Source organism: Chelonoidis abingdonii, chromosome 17, assembly GCF_003597395.2.
Source record: "Chelonoidis abingdonii isolate Lonesome George chromosome 17, CheloAbing_2.0, whole genome shotgun sequence".
NCBI classification, from domain to species: domain Eukaryota; kingdom Metazoa; phylum Chordata; order Testudines; family Testudinidae; genus Chelonoidis; species Chelonoidis abingdonii.
In genome coordinates this window covers 5,413,983-5,431,954 of record NC_133785.1, presented here as the reverse complement: position 1 = coordinate 5,431,954, position 17,972 = coordinate 5,413,983, and the positions used below count along the sequence as shown (strand labels likewise).

Below are 17,972 nucleotides of genomic sequence, written 5' to 3'. Positions count from 1 at the left end.
TTGCCATTGAGATGGTATTTGATGTTATGTGTTTGATTTTTTAAAATATAATTTAATGAAAATTTAAAAACCTGTTGCAATAAATCATGTAATTTTTCTTCAAAATCTCACTTTGTCTTCTATAATTTCCTACATGTCTCATTCCAAGAGCGTCTGTTGCTTTAGTCATGGAATCATAGAGTTGAGAAATTAGGTTTTATCATGTAAATACCATACTGATATTGTCTACCTTTATTTAGTTAATAACTAAACAATTAGGATTTATCCCCACAAATTAGCATTCCATTGTTTGTTCTCTTTTCTTAGAAGAATCTGATTGTTTTGTTTGGTCACAAAACAGCAACATGGATTATAGTAGACTAGGAAACTAAAATTCTCTTCTGTAAAATTAATTTTCTTCTCAAATTCATCTCTAAAAGTTATTTTTCTCTTCTCTAAAATTCCAAAATTAACATAACCTCTCTAAAATTAAACTTTGGACATTTACATTTGAGGTAAGGATGGCTGTTATAAAACAAGGTACAGGTCACGTTGAGAGGAAATAAATTATTTTTAAAGTAGTTGGTAAAACTTCATTTGGTTAATTACATTTTTACTTACCCACATTGATTGCCCAGCCTCTGTCAATGGCAAGCTTTCCTGCCTTTAAGAAAAAATTAAGAATTTCAGGAATGTATAAACTATGGCATTAAGTTTTTTATTCTGTACTCCTCGACCCCGTTTAGTCATTTCTATGGTTCCCACATAGTCACTACAGATGTTCATTAAAGTCAATGGAAGCTTTACCAAGTTTTACCAGAGCAAGGTATGCTGGAAGAGACCCTTTAACATGATGCCTATACTTCATTCTCTTGAGATTGTGCATCTAAAATTAACTGAACACAGACCCCTAGTAACTGAACTGAAAAGTGCAGAAAAAATGAAAAAATTGTTCAAATGGGTAAATCTTCCAAACATATCATTCCAGTTTATATAACAATCCTCCCAACAACCCATTTAGAAGCTCTAAATAACTGCAAACGTATCGATACACTTAAGGTTTACAGTGAGAAAACCTGCAATATGCAAAGCGTCGTGGGATTTTTTACAAAGTAACATTTACAATGATGAGCATCATCAATCCTTTTCCTCAGATATCTGGAAATGGTGACCATTGCTCTTCTGCGTACCCAAATGACATTCAAAGAAGGGGAAGAATCAACAAAGAAAAGGCACACTACGCTGGAATTAGGAAAACTTGAACTTTGAAAAGAAAAATGAGAATTATTATTAGCAAAGAGCAGACAGCCTTAAAGGAGCATTTCTGCTTTTGAAGGCAGACATTATTTTCTTTCACTACCCTTATGAGTGATAAATTATAGGTACTTCAACTGTCAAATATTTTTAAAGGGGATATTACAATTTCTAATAAAATAAAGTTATTTCCCAAAAATGATGGGATGAAAATTGCATTTGCAATGGGAACTGGAAAGCTTCAGAGTGAGAGACAAGGAGCTCTTCCATCAGTAAGACTGGTCTTTGGATACCTCCAGAAGATTACTTAATATTGAAGAAATCAGTGGGAGGAGAGGGGATATTTTACTACCCAAACACTGCCAATTTATCCAGATTAGATCTTGAGGAGGAATTACTGAAAGGCAGGACCGACAGGTAACAGTGCTTCTCCACTACCTCCTCATTCAGTGTACTTCCCAGGTATTTCTCATGAGGAAAAAAAAAAAAAGTCCCTATAAAGTCAAAAACCATCACAGACTGCAAAAGGGATTAAAGAAGCAGTATAACACTAGCAACAGCACTGGCAGAACCAGAAGGCACATATTTTCTATTTCTGAATTCTTAAGAGCACATGGACAGTCTAGGCCTTTATTTATTGCTCAAAGAAATAAGCTTATGCAAGCAGACACTATGCTTTTTGGAAGTGGAATGATATTTCTATGATGAGAGCCAGAGAAGGCTCGGAACATAGTGTAATGGAAATCATGACCAAAAAATGGCCATTAGTGTTATTTATTATTTGTATTACAGTACCAGTAAGAGCCCCATTGCACTAGGCATTATACAAACACAACAGCCCCAGCCCCAAGAGCTTACAAAGTGAGCAAAGCTCTTCTAGATAGCCATATTTATGAATACTGAATAGACCGTTTTTGAAATGGCATCAGCACCAGGACCGGCGCTAGGGTTTCTGGCGCCCTTGGCGCCGGGACATTTCGCCGCCCCGCGAGCGGGTCTCGCAGCTCCGGCGGAGCTGCCGCGGGCATGCTGCGGCAGTCACCGGATGCCGTGGCTCCTGACCCCTGGGGGGAGGGGTTGCCTGGGGGCCGGTCGGGCGAGTCTGGCGCGCTCCCTGACCCGGGGGGCACGCCCTGGGCTGCCGGTCGTGGCGACGGCGGAGCTCCTGACCCGAGGGAGGGGCGCCGGGCTGCGGCGTGGCTCCCGACTCAGGGGCGGCAAGCGGGACCCCTGGGCTGCCAGATGCTGGCGGTGCTCCTGACCAGGGGCGGTGGAGACGCCCTGGGCTGCCTGGATGCGGCGGGGGCTCCCTGACCGGGGCGCCCTGGGCTGCACCGGCGGCGCCTCGCTGACACCGGGGGGTGCCCTGGCTGCCGGGTCACGGGGCGCTCCCTCGGACCCTGAGGGGGGGCGCCCTGGCTGCGGCGGCGGCTCTCTGACCCCGGCGGGGGGGAACTGCGCGCCCTGTGGCTGCGGCGGCAGCGCACTGACCGGGACAACTTGGGCTGCCGGCTGCAGGCAGCTGCTGCCGCCGGCAGCTCAGCCCCTCCAGCAGCAGCGGCTGCAACCATTTAAAAAAATTTTGGGGGGCGCCACTTTTTGGCGCCCCCAAATCTCGGCGCCCTAGGCAACCGCCTAGTTGGCCTAAATGGTTGCACCGGCCCTGATCAGCACTAGTCTCATCACATAGAACTGTCTATAGAGATTCACATCATACAGCAGAGATCAGTGCAAGGCTCCCAGGCAGTGCAGCAGGACTAGCCAGAGGTGATGACAGAGAGCCACTACAGCACTCAGAGGAAACCTACTACTAGGAAAATAAAAAGAGTTTTAAGCAGGATGACCAGGGCCCTCTCACACTCATAGGCGCAGTGAATTATTTTTCTTTCCTTGTAACACAAATGCTTAACAACTACAGGCCAAATGCTATCCTCAACTATCCCTATGCCTTCCCATTGAAATCTACAAGGTTGTATGGATGTACCTGAGGCATAATTTCACCCTATTTGTCACTGTCCAGTTTGCAAGTAAGTATATTCAAGTTGATTATTTTAGATTTGAATGGGATCTAATAGGGAGGAAACTAAAGTCCACATACAGTTAAATCTTCACCTCTTACACATTGGTCTACATTTGCCTTTTCCACTTTGGGCACTGGCAATAAATACTGAAGAAGTTACATTTGTTTCTATCGCAGCTACTTTTATCCATATTAATAAAAGGACACATCTCATAAGAGTCCCAAAATTTGGACAATGACTTTATCACTTTCCCTCTGCACTCTTTGTTAAGCAATCTTTTATGAACAAGGTAAGTAAGGATAATATTCCAGATAGTATGCCTACTTTTTCCACTTTTTAAGGCAGCTTTGGACTGTCCAACAGCATTAGAAACTGTTACCAATACATTCAAGCGCCTTCATTTCCACCATCCCTTTGTCCCTAACTTCTTTGATCTTTAAGAAAACATAGTGAAAGTAAGGATATATTTAAAGTGTAATGGGAAAAAGGAAATAGAACTTGAAGACCAAAGAGGAGAAGGAAAGTTACTGGAGGAACACAGTCAAAAAAGGGAAAGATATTTTTTGATGTTAAAAAGAAAGGTAGACCCCATGCCCAATGATATCAAAACTAGGGCTGTTGATTAATTCCAGTTAATTCAAGTGATTAAATCAAAAAAATTAATCACAATTAATCTCACCGTTAAACAATAGAATACCAATTGAAATTTATTAAATATTATTGGATGTTTTTCTACATTTTCAAATATATTTATTTCTATTACAATACTGAATACAAACTGTATAGTGCTCACTTTATATTATTATTTTTATTACAAATATTAGCACTGTAAACATGATAAACAGAAGAAACTATTTTTCAGTTCACCTCATACAAGTACTGTTGTGCAATCTCTTTATCAGGGAAGTGTAACTTACAAATGTAGATTTTTTTGTTACATAACTGTACTCAAAAACAAAAATTGTAAAACTTTAGCGCCTACAAGGTCACTTAGTCCTACTTCTTGTTCAGCCAATCGCTAAGACAAATAAGTTATTTACTTTCACTGGACATAATGCTGCCTGCTTCTTATTTACAATGTCACCTGAAAGCGAGAACAGGCATTCACACGGCACTTCTGTAGCTGGAGTTGCAAGGTATTTACGTGTCAGATATGCTAAACATTTGTATGCCCCTTCATGCTTCAGCCACCATCCCAGAGGACCTGCTTCCATGCTTATGATGCTTGTTAAAAAAATAATGTATTAATTAAATTTGTGATTGAACTCCTTGAGGGAGAATAGTATGTCTCCTTTTCTGTTTTACCAGCATTCTGACATATATTTCATGTTATAGCAGTCTTGGATGATGACTTAGTACGTGTTAATTTTAAGAACACTTTCATAGCGGATTTGACAAAACACAAAGAAGGAACCAATGTGAGATTTCTACAAATAGCTACAGCACTTGACCTAAGGTTTAAGAATCTGAAGTGCCTTCCAAAATCTGATCATTATTGAGCAGAACCCATCATCAGCATGGACACATGTGCTCTGGAATGGTGGCTGAAGCATGAAGGGACATATGAATCTTTAGCGCATCTGGCACATAAATATCTTGTGATACCGGCTAAAACAGTGCCATGTGAACGCATGTTCTCACTTTCAGGTGACATTATAAACAAGAAGCGGCAGCTTTATCTCCTGCAAACTGTAACTAAACATGTTTGCCTGAGCGACTGGCTGAAATAGGGCTCTAAAATTTTACATGGTTTCATTTTTTTTGTACATAATTCTACATTTGTAAGTTTAACTTTCATGATAAAGAGACTGCACTACAGTACTTGTATTAGGTGAATTGAAAAATACTATTTCTTTTTGTTTTTTACAGTGCAAATAAATATAAAGTGAGCACTGTACACTGAGTATTCTGTGCTGCAATTGAAATCAATATATTTGGAAATGAGAAAACATCCAAAATATTTAAATAAATGGTATTCTATTATTGTTTAGCAGCACAATTAATCGCATGATTAATCACAATTAATTTTTTTAGTTGCTTGACAGCCCTAATCAAAACCCAACAACTTGTAGCAGTACACAAGTATGGAGAGTACCACTGAACCCAGCACTGTCTAGGTGACTTGGCAGTAGAAGCTGTCCATCCTATTCCACAACCCATGGCAGAAAGAAGAGGGAAATGGGACCTTTATCTTCAGGATGGGTGTAATCTCCACAGGAGAGCCATGACCTCTTCTGCCACTTTTCCACCTTTGTTAGTAATTTATGTAAAATCTTTCCCCTTTGCTATATTTCCCAGTTTGCTACTTGATTTCATGATCTGCTATATTATTTAATTCTCCTCTTCACCAACACGTTAGCAATGCTTCTGCCAAATGTATGTGTATATATATAGATACCTATTTTAAACTGGTCAGAGAATTTTGTGTCATTCTGAAAATGTAAGTCACATCAGAACGGATAAGTAATTATGCTGTTAAACTAGAAGTCTTGAAAATCATCAAACAGTTTTTGCAACACCATTTGAGCATGACTATGTAGAGAACAGATTCAAACTTTACAAAATGCTTTAGATGTTTAATACCAATGACCAGTAAGCAAATGAATCTTTCACAAAGAGAATTAATCAAGATGCCATTATGTGCTTAAAATTAATTAAGTCATATTGTCAAAAGTGATTTCTGAATGCTCACAGCAGACAATCATACACGTTAGATTGTTGTCTGGGCCCACCCACCAGCTATCAATTCTACTTCTTTCCAGAATACCTGTTGACGACTGATTCCATCAACTTGCAGAAAACTGGAGATTCTTGACAAACAAAGATGACATTTCATTTGTAGAATTAGGGAAAACAATCTGTACAATTTACAGCACCAGTGAGCAGAAATTTTAACAAGGGAAGGCAATTTATTTTGTACATGTTTCTAGAGTGCTTGGAAATATAGCATTATATAAATGCCAAATAATATTATAAATAGTCCCTACACTGGACATAAAATTTTGAGCATTAACCTGGGAAGAAAAACATATGAAAATTTTGTGAATAAATGCTAAACAATACTGAAAGTAAGAATTCAAACACTATTTAGATTTATCTTATTAAATAAGCATGTGTAGAAAATTATAGCTGTTTCCCCACAACCATCAATGATTCATCTAAATAATAGGGTAGTTATAATGTCACTAGTTCTGCCTCACTGTGACAGAATTTTTATAAAAAGGATACTGGCAATCTGCCCTAAAAATTAAAAACAGGAATAATTCTGATTATAATATTCTTTGTATTGCAGTTGCATCTAGGGGCCACAACAAGACCAGAGGCCCGTTGTGCAAGCAGGGCCAGCGCTACCATTTAGGCAGCCTAGGCAATTGCCTAGGGTGCCAGGATTATTGAGGGGGCGGCATTTTGCCAGGGGGGCGGCAGGCAGCTCCGGTTGACCTGCCGCAGTCGTGCCTGCAGAGGGTCCGTTGGTCCACGGCTCCGGTGGAGCTGCCGCAGTCATGCCTGCAGACGGTCGGCTGCTCCCGCGGCTCCGGGGATCAGTGCGGGGGGCAGTGAAATGGCCGTGCACCTAGGGCGCGAGAAACCTGGTGCCGATCCTGTGTGCAAGGCACTCTTACAAACATAACAAGATACTGTCTCTGCCCTGAAGACTTTACAAATCCGTGGCCCCAATCCTGCAATTATTTACGCACATATCTAACTTTAAGTACTGTCAGTAGTCCTGCTGAACTCAACGTGCATAAAGTTAAAGCACGTGTCTACGTTTTGGCAGGATTGGGAGTAAATTGAAAAGACAAAGAAAGGATGTGAGTAGAAACAGAGACACAGACCGGTAAGACGACTTGCCCAAATAAACAGCGGGTGAGAAGCAGAGCACTGAAGAAAGCACAGTTCTCCTGACTCCCAGTGCAGTGTCCTCGGTAATACTGCTTACATTTTTTTTTAAACTGACTGAAAAAAAAAGTTCAGTGTAAGGGAGTTTAAAGTTTACCTTGACTCAACAGGGAAAGCATTCTGACTTCAATGTGAGAACCACTGGCTGAGGCTGAGAGGATCAAAAGATAGGTAATGTAGATATAGAGGTTCTCCATCTCTAGGCCACTGGGTCAAATCTAGCCCAGCTTAGAAACCAAAAAAAGTAAGTACCTATCTTGAGACTGTTTATCATTAGAATATGTAATTCTATCATTTTCTGAAGTTCTTTGAGTTACAGTTACCGCATTTGCAATGCAGACTAAAAATACATGGTGCCCTGTGCAGCCTGAACACTATGTTGTTATCGAATTTTAAGAACACTACATATTTTCCCTCTGGCAAATGCTAATTTGAAGTATTTTTTCAACAGTAATTAATTAATAATACATTCACAATTAAATATTAATGACAAACTCCTCTGGGAACCTAACCAGGTTCATTAACATCAAAAAGAGTTTTCCCCATGACAGCTGTGATAATTTCTTCTTGAGAATCTATTAATGACTCACACAACATTTCTTCAGAGCTATGGGGCAAATTTTGCCCTAGGTTACATGTACACAGGTCCCCCTCACTTTCACTGGCACTATGTACGTGCATTTCAAGGATGGAAGGCAGGGGTGGGCAAACTTTTTGCCTGAAGGCCACATCTGGGTATAAAAATTGTATGGTGGGCCATGAATGCTTACAAAAGTGGGGGTTGGGGTGCAGGAGGGCTCTGGCTGGGGGTGCAGGCTCGGGATGAGGGGTTGGGGGTGCAGGAGGGTGCTCTAGGCTGGGGCAGAGGGTTGTGTGCGAGAGGGGGTTGGGGGCAGAAACAGTAGCATGTCCCCACACCAGCTCCTACACAGAGGTGTGACCAGGTGGTTCAACAGGAGCTGCGGAGGCAGCACTTGGGGCGGGGACAGTGTGCAGAGCCCCCTGGTTGCCTCTTTGTGTAGGAACCAGAGGAGGGACATGATGCTCCTTCCAGGAGCCATGCAGAGTGGGGCAAGACCTCGACCCCGCTCCCTGGCTGGCACTCTGGAGCAGGGCAAACCCCGGACCCTGCTTCCCAGTGGGAGCTCAAAGGCCAGATTAAAACGTCTGGAGGACCAGATGTGGCCCCCGAGCCATAGTTTGCTCACCCCAGTGTAAAGGGAGAATTTGGCCTTGTGTACCATATTACTTCAAAAAGTCCAGTCTAAAGACACTACACTGCAGAAAACCAAGCAAGTCCTTTCCACAGCACTAGTAGTTATGTGCCTTCGCACCAGGAATGCTTCTTGCCATACAATAATATGTTGCTATTCTTAAAACAGGCATAAATCTGAACAACAAATACTTAATATAATTTACTGTAACCCCACTGATTGTTGTAAGCACTGACAGACAATACTGCCACATAAATGAAAACAAATGGGACAAGATATTTTACTGCATGAATTTTAAATTATACCGGACACACCATTTTTATAGTGCAGTCTCCTTTCTTATGGTACTATGAACCCTTCTTTTGGGTACACAGCATTTTCCAAAGCTAGCAATGATGTACATAACATCTAAAATAGATGTTTTTAACAGTACATTTTAATTAATTTTAAGTTTTTAATTTTATTTACTTTTTGAACAAAGTGTGAAATTAATTTCCTATTTTGGGTGCTTTAAATAATACCTGCTTACCACCTGTAGCAAGGGAGAACCTTGAGTGGACAAGGGAATGAGAAAAGCCCAAAATGTATGCCCAGCAGGAAGAGAACCTCTGCCACCCCCCGAATAGCAGTTCTCTGCTTAGCTGTTGGCTTGGCAAAAGGGAATGGAGGCTGATTGGCTGCTGGGTGCCCCCTCCCGCCCATTTAAACTACACTAGGATTTTCAAAAGCCTCTACTCTATGGTTAGTTGCCCCACCCTCTGTCCCCTTAGTTGTAAATCAGGAGTTGTGCTGCTTATGATGCTACGGGTCAGATGATTGACTGTTTTTATGGATCAGAAAGGGCCGGCTTCTAGTGGTAAACAAGACCCAGGATTGCATACTGGGACCATGCGCTCATGGGGGGGTGGGGTGTTGGAGTTGAGGGGGAAGGAGGACCTTGGGTTCTAGGCAGACTGAGGTTCCCCCCACTCAGCCTTGTGGCCTCTGTTACTCTACTCCTCCTTAAGTATTTATATGTTATTTGCATCTTCAATGAATCTTTGATGTTATTCACCAAGGGAAGAATTTAAAAAAAATGCATCTTGCTTTTAACGTACAGTCTGATTGCTGCAAAGTGCCTGTTATCACACGGATAGACAATTAACATAGATAACCTCTCAGTTTTGTAAAAATACTGCTGCTGCTGCTGCTGTACAGTTCCCCTATAGCTTCGCTGCCTCCTCCACCTTTCATATCAGCTAGTAAGTTGCAATAGATCTTTTATTCTGATTTCTAGAGCTGAAAGAAAAAGAAGTAGTACATTGCTGAACCTCAAGACAACGCATTTCAATAGCTAACCTTAACATAATTCAGGAACGGCAATGTGGGATTCTGTACCATTCCATGGGTCTTCATTGTAACAGCTAGTTTGGGAAGGGCTGGGGAGAGCGAAAATGCTTTAGATGCAGTGAAAATCTATTTGCCATCACATCAACTGTGAATTTAGATAAGATCATTTATTTTCAACTTATAAACTCGCTGCTACAGGTCTGTTCCTGTGAAAAGAGATATGGGATACCACTACGGTCTTGAAGCACTGCGGTTTGCTTTCTGAAATGTGCTTCTACTCTGACAAAAATCATAGATGAGTTCGGCGGTTGTTGCCTCTCTGATTTCAGAGTCAAAATGTGTTCAGTTTTGAATGAAAAAGATGTTTTTTCCCAACTACTAGCCTTGCAAACTCAGCCTTAGCTCAGAGTCTTAAGTTCTTTCCATCTGGCATATCGCCATCTCTAATAAAAGTTCTGTAGGACAAATTAAGCCCTCAGTGACACCTGTGTGACTCCACTGCCTGCAGTGAGGAAGAACAGCTGTAACTAATTGGGACTTGGAAAACAATTCTGTTATGATTAAACAGAATACAGCTCACTCCATTTTAGCTGTGCTCTCACTATAGTGCAAACAGCAGCAAAAAGCAGTAAAACCTTATTTTAATCACTAAAATGAGCAGGTCTAGATTTCTGAATACACAAAATGAACAGTAAGAAGCTGTCATTTCCTCACTAGTTATATTTCAGACTAGAAACTCATTTTAAGCAGCATATCCTTTTTCCTATGGTACCAGAAAAAAAAAGAATTGTAAGAATAGATGACATCCTGAGTAGGGTCAAAAATCTCCCCCTTCTTAGTGGTTGTTTCTCTTTTCATGCCCTCTCATCTTGATACAGCTGCTAGGTATTGCAATGTCATGCTGGATTTAGCCACTGCCTCTAGGACAGATCATTAACCCCTGTCCTGCCCTGGTCCAGTGTAGGATTAGTAAACTCACCCAATCACAGATCCATTGGTACACAAGCACAGACAGTACATTATAAAATCTATGACAAAATGGAAGTGGTTACATTTTAAAAATGTAATTCATTAATTCAAATTGATGAAAGACAGTAGAAAAAAAGCATCAATAGCTTACCATTATTGTTCCTCCTGTTTGGGTTCTTAGAGGCTTCAGAACCTTTCTCTGAACAAGGAAATTGGGAAGAAAGAGAACTGGTGGAATTTCTGTAATTGTAGCCACTACAAATGACCACTACAGAAAAAAATAAAAAATGATTACGAATTAGTTTCTGAATAATTTACCTTATCTCCAAACTACTACTTTAATATTCTGTCACACAGTTACTATCTACTAAACAAAAGCATGTGGCTTTAACATACAGCATTTTCTCCCTACAAAAACACCCGATGTCTATAACAGCAATCATTAATATTGGCCTCTAAACAGCTTCCTTTCTTTTAGAGACCAGCAGGTCTCAAACTGCAATTTATGAGAAACATCATGTTTCGGAAGTCAGATTTTGGATTCTGATCTCAAACTCTGACAAAATTATTAATTTTCCAGTGATGTACAAATTTTAAATAGGCTAATAATGTTAGAAAAACAACAGTGAAAATTCTTTAATGGTATTAATAGTTAGCTGTGCTTACTACATTGCTCAACCCTAAGGATCAAAAGAATACATCAAATAGATCTGAACTAAGAATTTTAACACTTATTAATGAACATTTTATGTATATCTTAGCTTAAACAATGAATAATAATTTGATTATTTTAATGCAAGATTAGGTAAAATTTATTTTGCATATACACACTCCTGGAATATGTTTTGAGGCAAATGTTGCATTAAATGAGCAAGTAATCAAGAGAATGATTTGAAGAATTACTTCCAAAATACGTGCTCTATTCTAGTGAAGAACTTGCAGATATTACTTCTAAGAATCCATACTAACAGTGTTAGGAGCTATACCATGTCAAAATATATTTCAAAACCTAAATCACAGCTAAGATTATATAACATCTGCATTTCAAGTTATTACTCAATATTTCATAAAGATATTCAGGTCAATACATTGGAAACCTTTGCACAATGATTTTGAGTGGATTCCAGTCCCTGCAGCATAATGAAATTTAAAGAGATTCTGTACACCTCTGTGATTCTCTTATTTCACCAGTTGTGCGATTGCAACTGGTGGGTGAATTTTAACACAATAATAAAACCAATATTCTTATTTAGTCTCCTTAGGTATTCAAATTATGACCACCTATGGCCAAACTAATTTAAAGGAAGACTCTAAGTATCATTTATTGGAGCAGCTATGCCCTAAGGTGTTTAAAACATAAAAAGTATATACATTCAGCATTGCTTACTTTGACAGCAGTTCACTTAAGAGTTTGTTATACTTTTATATTGAAAGAGATTTCAAAGACAACATATGGCTTATACCATATTGGAAACTGTTAAAGTTTCACAATACCAGCTGTCCATCCTTAATACAATTACCTTCACTATCATCTTTTAATGTGGCAAGACTTTCTAAAATCTATTTAAAAGCTCTTGTATCTTTTGGTTAGTACTATAAATATAAAGAGCCAATTTCACCCCTAGTGCATCTTAAAAGTGCACCCCAGTGCTGAATTTGGCTTAGTAAAAATCTGGTATCAAGCACTACAGACGGATGGAAAATGTAAGAACGTTTCACAAAAAAATTATGTTGACATTTTCTGGCCAGCTCTACAAACACACTTAACCACTGTGTAATAATACAATTTGTAATCTCCTCCACAATGTAATTTGACCAAAGTAAAGTATAGCGTTACTATACCGCCCCTTTCATTTGCACAGTGCCAGCTAAGGAGAAAAGCATGAAACAGACCATAGCTACAACACTGCAAACATCTGTTTACATAAACATTTAAAAAGGAAAAGGGAAAATGGGGTCAGAAAAAGAAGAAATGGGGCACTAAAAAGAGTCAAATCAATTTATTATATAACAACAAAACATTTGGAATCATGGTGCAATCATTCCATCTTGGTATTCTTATGACTACACAGATGACTCAAAGTTTTGCATTCACGGTTAAGGGCAGTTATAGAATGTTTTCAGATAATTAAAGCTCAAGAACTCTCAATGTTGTTATATGCTATATATGTTCATTTTATTCTAATTAACAAAATACTTGACTAGATATTTAGCGTAAGATAAACATAAATCATGAGAAAAGTCTTCAGTCCTGAAAGATACAGCTAAAACAGTGGAAAATATACATTTTATTGAAAGATTATAACAGTCAGGAAATTAGTGTCCTTGGTCATATTCTGACACAGTTCTGCTCAGATGTTTTTCTTGTTACTTCCAAAATTGAGTATCCTACCCTTCCCCCACCCCTCCTTCTCATAGTTATTAGCCGTGTGCGTTAGAAACTGAAGAAAATAATATACCTCTTAATAATTGTGTTTTATACTACATGTTCATCTTATTGAATGACTTTATCAGGTTAATAACCCTAAATATGAAACAATAAAACACATATAAATGGGAATGTCACTGACCCAACCATCTGCCCACCAGGTTTTGACCTGACAAGGCTCCTGTGAGTTATCCCTGAACCAGCTGCAAATAAGATAGGGTAATTGTGTGGCCAATCTTTTGAAATGGGGTTTTTCTAATGACCAGTGATGTAGATGCAATCAACTTCAAACTAGTCACATAGCCTTACAAGCACCCTCTGATTTACTTTGTCATCAGACAGGTGAAGAGTCTGCCGTCAATGTTATCAAATAGCTGGGCACATTGTGCATACGCTGATGAAATGGGAATGTAAAGGTTTATGATACTCAATACGCTTTAAATGTTCATAGGAACGTGTCTGATAACAAAGAGCTTCTAAATAAGTTTGTTTTGGATGACTTATCCACAGAATCCTATTTATAAAGCCAAAAATGGCGTTTTTACAAAACACATTTTCATTTGTTTAGGGTTAAATGGTTTTCACGTATGTTGACAGGATTTATCATTATGAGGCAAAGATATCCGTATGGGCTGGGCTAAACCCCCCCCCCCACTAATCTTGGGCATGTGAAACACTTGCCTTGGTGAATGAGGATACCTGTACCAGCAACTCTGGCAGAACTGAAGCTTGCGTTAAAAAAGAGGAAAACAGGGTTTCTAGGCCAATACATAATAAAAAAGCTGATTTTCTGGATGCATGCCAAGGCAACGTCAGCTTCCTGAGTCTGCACACAGTTCCAGTACCTCTGCTGATGTAGCTGTTCCCTAAGTCTCATGCCTACTAGGTAAATTTAATTCTCTAGTTGGTGTTGATGAAGTGTTTGAAGCACTGTGTATTGGTTCAATGTACGCCACACACTGAAGAATGGGCAATATTTTATCATGTTTATCCCTCATGCAAGGCTTCCCACTGCAACTACACATAGGAATGAAAAGGAGCTAAATTCTGCTTTCCTATGTGCTTTCTATAGGAGTTGAGCAGTAGAATGGCACATCCCTTGTCAGACTCGTTTGTGGCTCTTATGCACAAATCTAACAAAAGAATTTGCTTCATAGCAAATAGCCATTGTTACAGTAGCTTCAGATAACTATGTTTAATAAGCCTGCTTCTAAAAGCAAATGGCTAACATTGGCATCTATATGTTTGTTTTAAGAGTAAAGCAGAGCTGTGAATCTTATTTTTCAATCTATTCTATCCAAATGGTTGTCAAATATTTAACTGGACCTTGATCTTCCATAACGTCTGAAAAGGAGCAGTAATGATAATTCTTTGTATCAGTTTAACAGAGATTTTTACTCTCTGATTTTTGTAGACTTTTCTCACAAACCTTTAAGACAATATTGTTCAAGCTTGGATTTGCAATCCCAAAGTGGGTTATGAAGCCATGGTCTGGGGATCACATTTTCTATAGGCTAAGGTTTTTTGTGTGTTTTAAAATAATTATTCTCATTTTTCTAGCACTTCTGGTTGCCAATATAACTTAAGTGTAAATGTTGCTGTTATAGCACTGACTGAATATATATCACTGGGTAATCTGAAATTTTCCATATATACATACATGATATTTTTTAAATACGAAAATATCAAATGTATAATGTCCTGAATGTAAGCACTGGCTCTGGTCATATTTGGCAGAATACTTAGATCTTTTTATAAATATATTACTTTCATAAAATAAATAACTGATTATGTATTACTCTGCAACGGAGGGGCTGGCTACAACACTGCAAAAGACGTTGAGATACAAGACACAAAATATTCTGAGATAGTTGATCATTGTCTACAGCTTCAGGCCAGCCCTGCCATCAGAACTTCCAAGCTCTCTGCTGTAGAGCTGGGAGCCTGGAAGTCCTGGAACAGGCTCCCAGGGCTGTGGCTTGAGGGCAGTCTGCAAGGGACTGCTCCAGGGGAGGAATGTGAGGGCATTGAGATTCCCAGGCCAGTCAGCTCACTATGATGCTGGCTGGCCCAGAAGCCTGAAAGCCCTGGAGTACCCAGCATGGAACTACAAATTTGGATAGCAGAGCTGGGGAAAGAATTGATTTTTCTGTTCAGCCAGCAAACCAAAAAAATCAGAGGCAATATTCAGTTTGGTTCCAAAAAATGTTGGGAATTTGTCAGCAAATTGGAAAGTGCTCTAGAGGCTGGTGATTAAAGCACTCACATGTGAGGAAGTAGATGTGGATTCAAATGTCCCCTCTGCCTGATTCAGAAGATGGACTTGAATCCACATCTCCTACCTTCCAAGTCAATGCTTTATTCTCACATTCTCTCTCTGTGGCCCAGTTAATTTTTAAGTATTTGTGCACAGCTGAACAGTTTCAACAGGAGAGACTGAGACACACTCATCCTAGAAAAGAAAATATCTTGGTCCCTCACCTAGAAAAGGGGGAGATCTGCGTTCAAGTCCCTGCTCCAGAGTGGGCACTCAACCCTGGTTCTCCCACATCCTAGGCAAATGCCCTAACCAGCAAGCTAAAGTTTATGAAGAGAACAGAAAGACACGCGTGCAGTTCGCTGATCCTGAAAAAAATTTCCCCAGCCAAAACTACTGGGTCAAACGTACAATAGTTTGGAGTTGACTGAAACTGCATTTTTCAGTGAATAAACTACTTCATCCAAAAAAATGTCACCCAGCTACACATGGGAGCCCCAGCAGCTGCTATTAGCAGCCGTGAAAGTGATGAGAATGTCAATTTCACTCAGCAGCTGTTCCTGTTAGGGAGCAGATTTCATTTTATAAACACCATGTCACTGTTTCCAAAATGTGTGGGTTTTAGGCAGGGAGAAGAAGGATTGCTGGTTCACAGAATTTTTTTTTTAAATTACATTGATTCTGATTTGGAACTAAATCAAATTTCAAAAATGCAAAATTTCCTGCAAATTGGAAATTCCATGTTTTGGCAGCTCTACTTGACAGAAACTTCTTTTTACTCAAGGCCTCAATCTTTTATTGAGGGGTGCATATTTTTATTAACTGACACTATCAAAACACTTGTATTTATTGTTCATGTGTCCCATATAAACTGAAAAATAATATTAAGATTAGAGGACTTCTTAGTGAAAGTTACATCTTTATGAAATACAACTTTACCTAGCCACAATTTTCAATTCATAAGGTTTTTCAGCTCAAGGTTCAACATTTCAAAAGCAGCAAAGAATCCTGTAGCACCTTATAGACTAACATGTTTTGGAACATGAGCTTTCCGTGAATACCCACTTCGTCAGATGCACGGACATGCATCCGACGAAGCGGGTATTCACCCACGAAAGCTTATGCTCCAAAACGTCTGTTAGTCTATAAGGTGCCACAGGATTCTTAGCTGCTTTTACAGATCCAGACTAACACGGCTACCCCTCTGATACTTGACATCATTTCAAAGTGGACCAGCCAGAATGAATGCTAATCACACAATCACTGTACTTGTATGGCAATATTTGTAGTTTCACCCACTTTGCACCAATTTCTCAGTGTGGCAGATTTACACGCACAACGGCTTAAAAGTGTCATACTCATTACATACTGCACATGTACTTGCAAGCATAATTCCCACTTTTTACAAGTGGAAAAGCATGCCACAATTTGAAAGTCTAACTCAGTAATCAACACTGGAGTAAGCACAGTAAACTTTCAATACCAATAAATTAAGCCTAATTTAGATGAATTGTTTCCATGTACTTACAGGGCAAGCTGTCTAATGCTACTTTGAAGCCACAATTCTATCATGAAGAGACTTCCTATTATAAAAATAACTTAGTACCACATCAACATTACAAACAAAAGCACTGAGAGTACAGAAAAAATCAAAATGTAATTACAAAGGAAAAGTACAGAGCAACAACGGAAAATGATAATGATTTGCATAGAACATGTAGCCAATGTATCACTGGTCACTCTAGCAAGACATCACAATTCAATGACTAAATAATTAATATTTTATATTCATAGTATTTTATGTGCATAGCAGAAGCACAAAATGATTTACTGGATACCTCTTGAAAGCCCTCCAAGATATGGTTCTGTATGCGTATAAAAAAATTAAAGAGAAATATATTCAAACATTTGGAATAGATGGTAACTTGAGGTAATTTAATTTTTCAAGCTGTCAATCGGTCAGAAATATCTGTCTTCATGACATTGCTCTTTATTAGTTTCTTCTGATGCGGAACAAAAGGACAGAGATTATACAGTAATCTTAGAAGTCACTGTACTTTCTGGATTAAGCTTATCTAGATAACATAAGGTATTATAAATCAATACATACAACTATTTCTTTAGTAGACATTTGTTCTCATTCAGTCATCATCAATTTTTTAATCCTATTTCCATCCCTTTATACACTGTACTTGTTGCATGTAACTCAGGAACTTGCCTCCAGTCAAAATGGGTCCTGTGTCCATAAGAGTAACAAACAGCAAGCTTCCCACACACAGCAAACACTGCACTCAATGATGTGTCTTCATTTTTCTCTTATATGTTCTTGTGTGGTTACAAAGTGTACCTAACCCATTTTTATTTGCGCTGATAATGCTACAGGAATTTTTAAAAGCTTTCACTGTATTCTGCTCAGAAGTGGGAGTAAGTAATTTTCTGAGGGTAACAATCCAATTGATGTTTTATTTTTAAGTATTTCACTCCCTCACTGTTTAAGAGAGGTAAAATAAAAGCATGTATTAGACAGACCAAGCAAACCATTAACCATCTGAGTTTTTCTTTTGTTGCGAACACGCAAATGAAACTACTTGACAGTATTATTAAGTTTAACTCACAAAATA

At 39.1% G+C, this 17,972-nt stretch overlaps 1 protein-coding gene across 2 annotated transcripts in view; it reads right to left on the bottom strand.

Moving 5' to 3' along the window:
* Positions 1–17,972, bottom strand: part of HDAC11 (histone deacetylase 11) — a 68,548-nt gene that overhangs the window by 29,972 nt on the left and 20,604 nt on the right. The window contains exons 4-6 of one of the 2 annotated variants that reach the window (XM_032764202.1): positions 17,190–17,216; positions 10,818–10,934; positions 601–643 (exon numbers count right to left, since the gene is read on the bottom strand). In XM_032764202.1, the coding sequence (XP_032620093.1) occupies positions 601–643; positions 10,818–10,934; positions 17,190–17,216 (187 nt within the window). The remainder of the gene's footprint in view (positions 1–600; positions 644–10,817; positions 10,935–17,189; positions 17,217–17,972) is intronic. The other variant, XM_032764211.1, reaches the window with a different exon arrangement.